The 2,939-nt window shown below is 37.9% G+C and overlaps 1 protein-coding gene across 1 annotated transcript; it reads right to left on the bottom strand.

Annotated features, from left to right (window-relative positions):
- Nucleotides 1-1,289: 1,289 nt before the first annotated feature.
- Nucleotides 1,290-2,231, bottom strand: LOC132020348 (olfactory receptor 10C1-like). Its single transcript, XM_059404525.1, has one exon. It carries the CDS (start codon nt 2,229-2,231, stop codon nt 1,290-1,292), a length of 942 nt encoding a protein of 313 aa, XP_059260508.1.
- Nucleotides 2,232-2,939: the final 708 nt, after the last annotated feature.

The raw sequence follows: 2,939 nt of genomic DNA, 5'->3' as shown, positions 1-2,939 counted from the left end.
AATTTTTACAATATATCACTGAACATTTACATTTTTGGTCACCTCACTTCTCCAAAGTTGCCATAAGAAATCAGTATTTGTTTAAAAGTTATTTAGTTTAAGGGTGCCTGTGTGGCTCAATCAGTTAAGCATCTGCCTTCAGCTCAGGTCATGATGCCAGGGTCCTGGGGTCAAGCCACACATTGGGTTCCCTGCTCAGTGAAGAGTCTGCTTCTCTCTCTTCCTCTGCTTGCTGCTATGCCTACTTGTGCTGTCTATCTCTCTGACAAATAAATAAATAAAAGCTTTAAAAAAATAAAGTTATGTAGTTTAATCTCTTATGGAAGTCTTGTTCTTCATTACTTGGGGATCAAAAATATAATAGTTAATTAGCTAGAATAAATGGGCAGTCCCTAAAGGATATTATATTCAAACCCATACATTTAAACAAGGTTTACAATGGGAGTAACAAGAGTGAATGTCAAATAGGGAGAAAAATCTCTCAAACTTCATTCATATGAAAACTCAGGCACTGAGTGAATAAGAGCAAGGGAAGAATTTAGTTTTGGATAAAAAATTAGGATCCCACCAGATTTACAAGTTAGACACTTTAAACACTTCAGTAGTTTAAATATTAGAATTGTATTATAGTGTATATCACTCACAAGTATTTGTTAACAGTTGATTATTTAAGATGCATGATTATTAAGTATAGAGAGCTAAGTAAGGGAGCATATGCCACTTAACTTAAATTCTAACAGCATGTATTTGACACCGGAAGTGTAAGGATTACTTCCTATTCATTTTTAATTTCTTCCCACAAGAATATTTCATGTTCCTCAGTGATACGAGGGATACGAACCTTAATCTTAGTACCAATGGAGATAGAAAAAATGAATACTGTCAGGCTCCTGGGTGACTCAGATGGTTGGGTATTTTCCTTCTCTCAGGTCATGATCTCAGGGTCATGGAATCTGCATCGGGCTCCCTGCTCAGTGGGGAACCTGCTTCTCCCTCTGCCTCTATCTCTCTGTCTCTCATGAATAAACAAATAAAATCTTTTAAAAAATGAATACTGTCTAGGACAAGAAGTGTTTGTAATTTATTGATTAAATGAAAGATAAATTATTTAAATATCCTATTGCATAGTTGCTTTTTGCTTAAATGCATTGAAAAATGTAAACATTTACAAATGTTTCCCAATTGGATGCAATACATACTTTAAGAAAAATGTATATTTGTAGAGGGATTATAAAACATTGGGTAACTTTTCTGTATAAATAGTGTAAGTTTCATCTACTATGGCTAGGTTAGGCCATTTGTCTCAGAGGGTTCTTCTGTGTTACTCTTTGAAAGGCTTCCTTTACTTCTTTGTTCCGCAAGGTGTAGATAACAGGATTCAGAGCAGGTGTGACCACTGTGTACATGAGTGCAGTTGCTTTGTCTGTTTCTGGAGTGTGTGCAGTCTTTGGCTGAAGATAAGTGAACAAGGCAGTGCCATAGAACAGAGAAACAACGAGGATATGAGATGAACAAGTGGAGAAAGCTTTGCGTCTGCCAGTTGCTGAAGGGATTCTCACGATGGTTACAAGAATCCTCAGGTAGGAGCATAGGATGAGCAAACAGGGAGTCATAATAAAGAGCACAGAGACAGCGAACATCACAATCTCAATGTGGGATGTATCAGTACAAGCCAGTTTCACTACAGGCATGATGTCACAAAAAAAGTGCTGAATCTTTCCTGTTCCACAGAAGGGCAGACTGAAGATGCGGGTGATCTGGGCTGACTCCACCACCACCCCAGTGGTCCAAGATGCCACAGCCAATTTCAAACACACACGAGGGCCCATCAACAGAGTATAATGCAGCGGATAACAAATAGCTACAAAGCGGTCATAAGCCATGGCTGCCAGCAGGCAGCATTCTGTCAGTCCCAAGATGGCAAATATGTACATCTGAGCTGCACAGCCCCCCACACTTATGGTCTTGGTCTCCTCCAGCAGGTGCACTAGCATCTGAGGCACCACACTGGTAATATAGCACATCTCCAGAAAAGACAGGTTAACTAAGAAGAAATACATGGGAGTGTGCAGGGAAGGGGTTACCCAGATCAGGGAGATGACGATGAGGTTTCCTCCCACAGTAAATGAGTAAATGACTAAGAACACAACAAAGAGCGCAGGCTGTAACTCTCCTAGAGAGGAAAAAGCCACGAATGTGAATGTGGTACAGAGGGACTGATTTCTACTCATTGTTGGCTCAGAGCCAGACATCTGTGGAGACAACAGAGAGAGCAGAAAATATTAAAGGGAATCCAGTCAGCTAGCACGGTTTTCTATCAAACTTTAGCGAAGGAGCTATCCTAGGATCAGTGGTCTTACAGAGAACATAGTCATTTGGGTTCCTTTTGATAAATCTTTCTAAATAAATGACCAATTAAAAGGGAGGCAGTATTTCTTCCTGATTTTGAGTTCTAGATCTTAGGGTATATTCACAGAAATTAAAAGAAAACAATGGCTTTAAGTTACATTATATATTTTTTGTTTTTATCATACTGACATTCTAGTCTTATACGCAGAGTGTTACATAAGTAATATAAGGAGGTATTCTAATTATAAATAAGTTATATAAAACTGAAGTGTATAGAGTAAAATATAATCATACTATATTCAGGTTCTGAATTCCACACTTTCCTTAAAGCCACAGTTAAGGGTTTGGAATGGAGTACACTCTAGCCATTTATTAATTCATTTTCATACATATTTTGACTCATTTAGATTTAAAAAGAATAAGTCAACAATTAGGCAGCTAAAATCCATGGAAATCAAAACTAACAGAATTTCCTTTCTACCACCTCAGTGTAATTTTACAGGACATTATGAGTAAGAGAACATACCTATTCATAAGGTGAATTTTCTTTTCCTTGTTGGGCTTTTAGACCTCCTATAATTGCAAATTGG

The sequence above is a fragment of the Mustela nigripes genome, chromosome 6, assembly GCF_022355385.1.
Source record: "Mustela nigripes isolate SB6536 chromosome 6, MUSNIG.SB6536, whole genome shotgun sequence".
NCBI classification, from domain to species: Eukaryota; Metazoa; Chordata; class Mammalia; order Carnivora; family Mustelidae; genus Mustela; species Mustela nigripes.
Note: the sequence above shows the minus strand (reverse complement) of the source record. Positions and strands in the feature narration are given on the sequence as shown.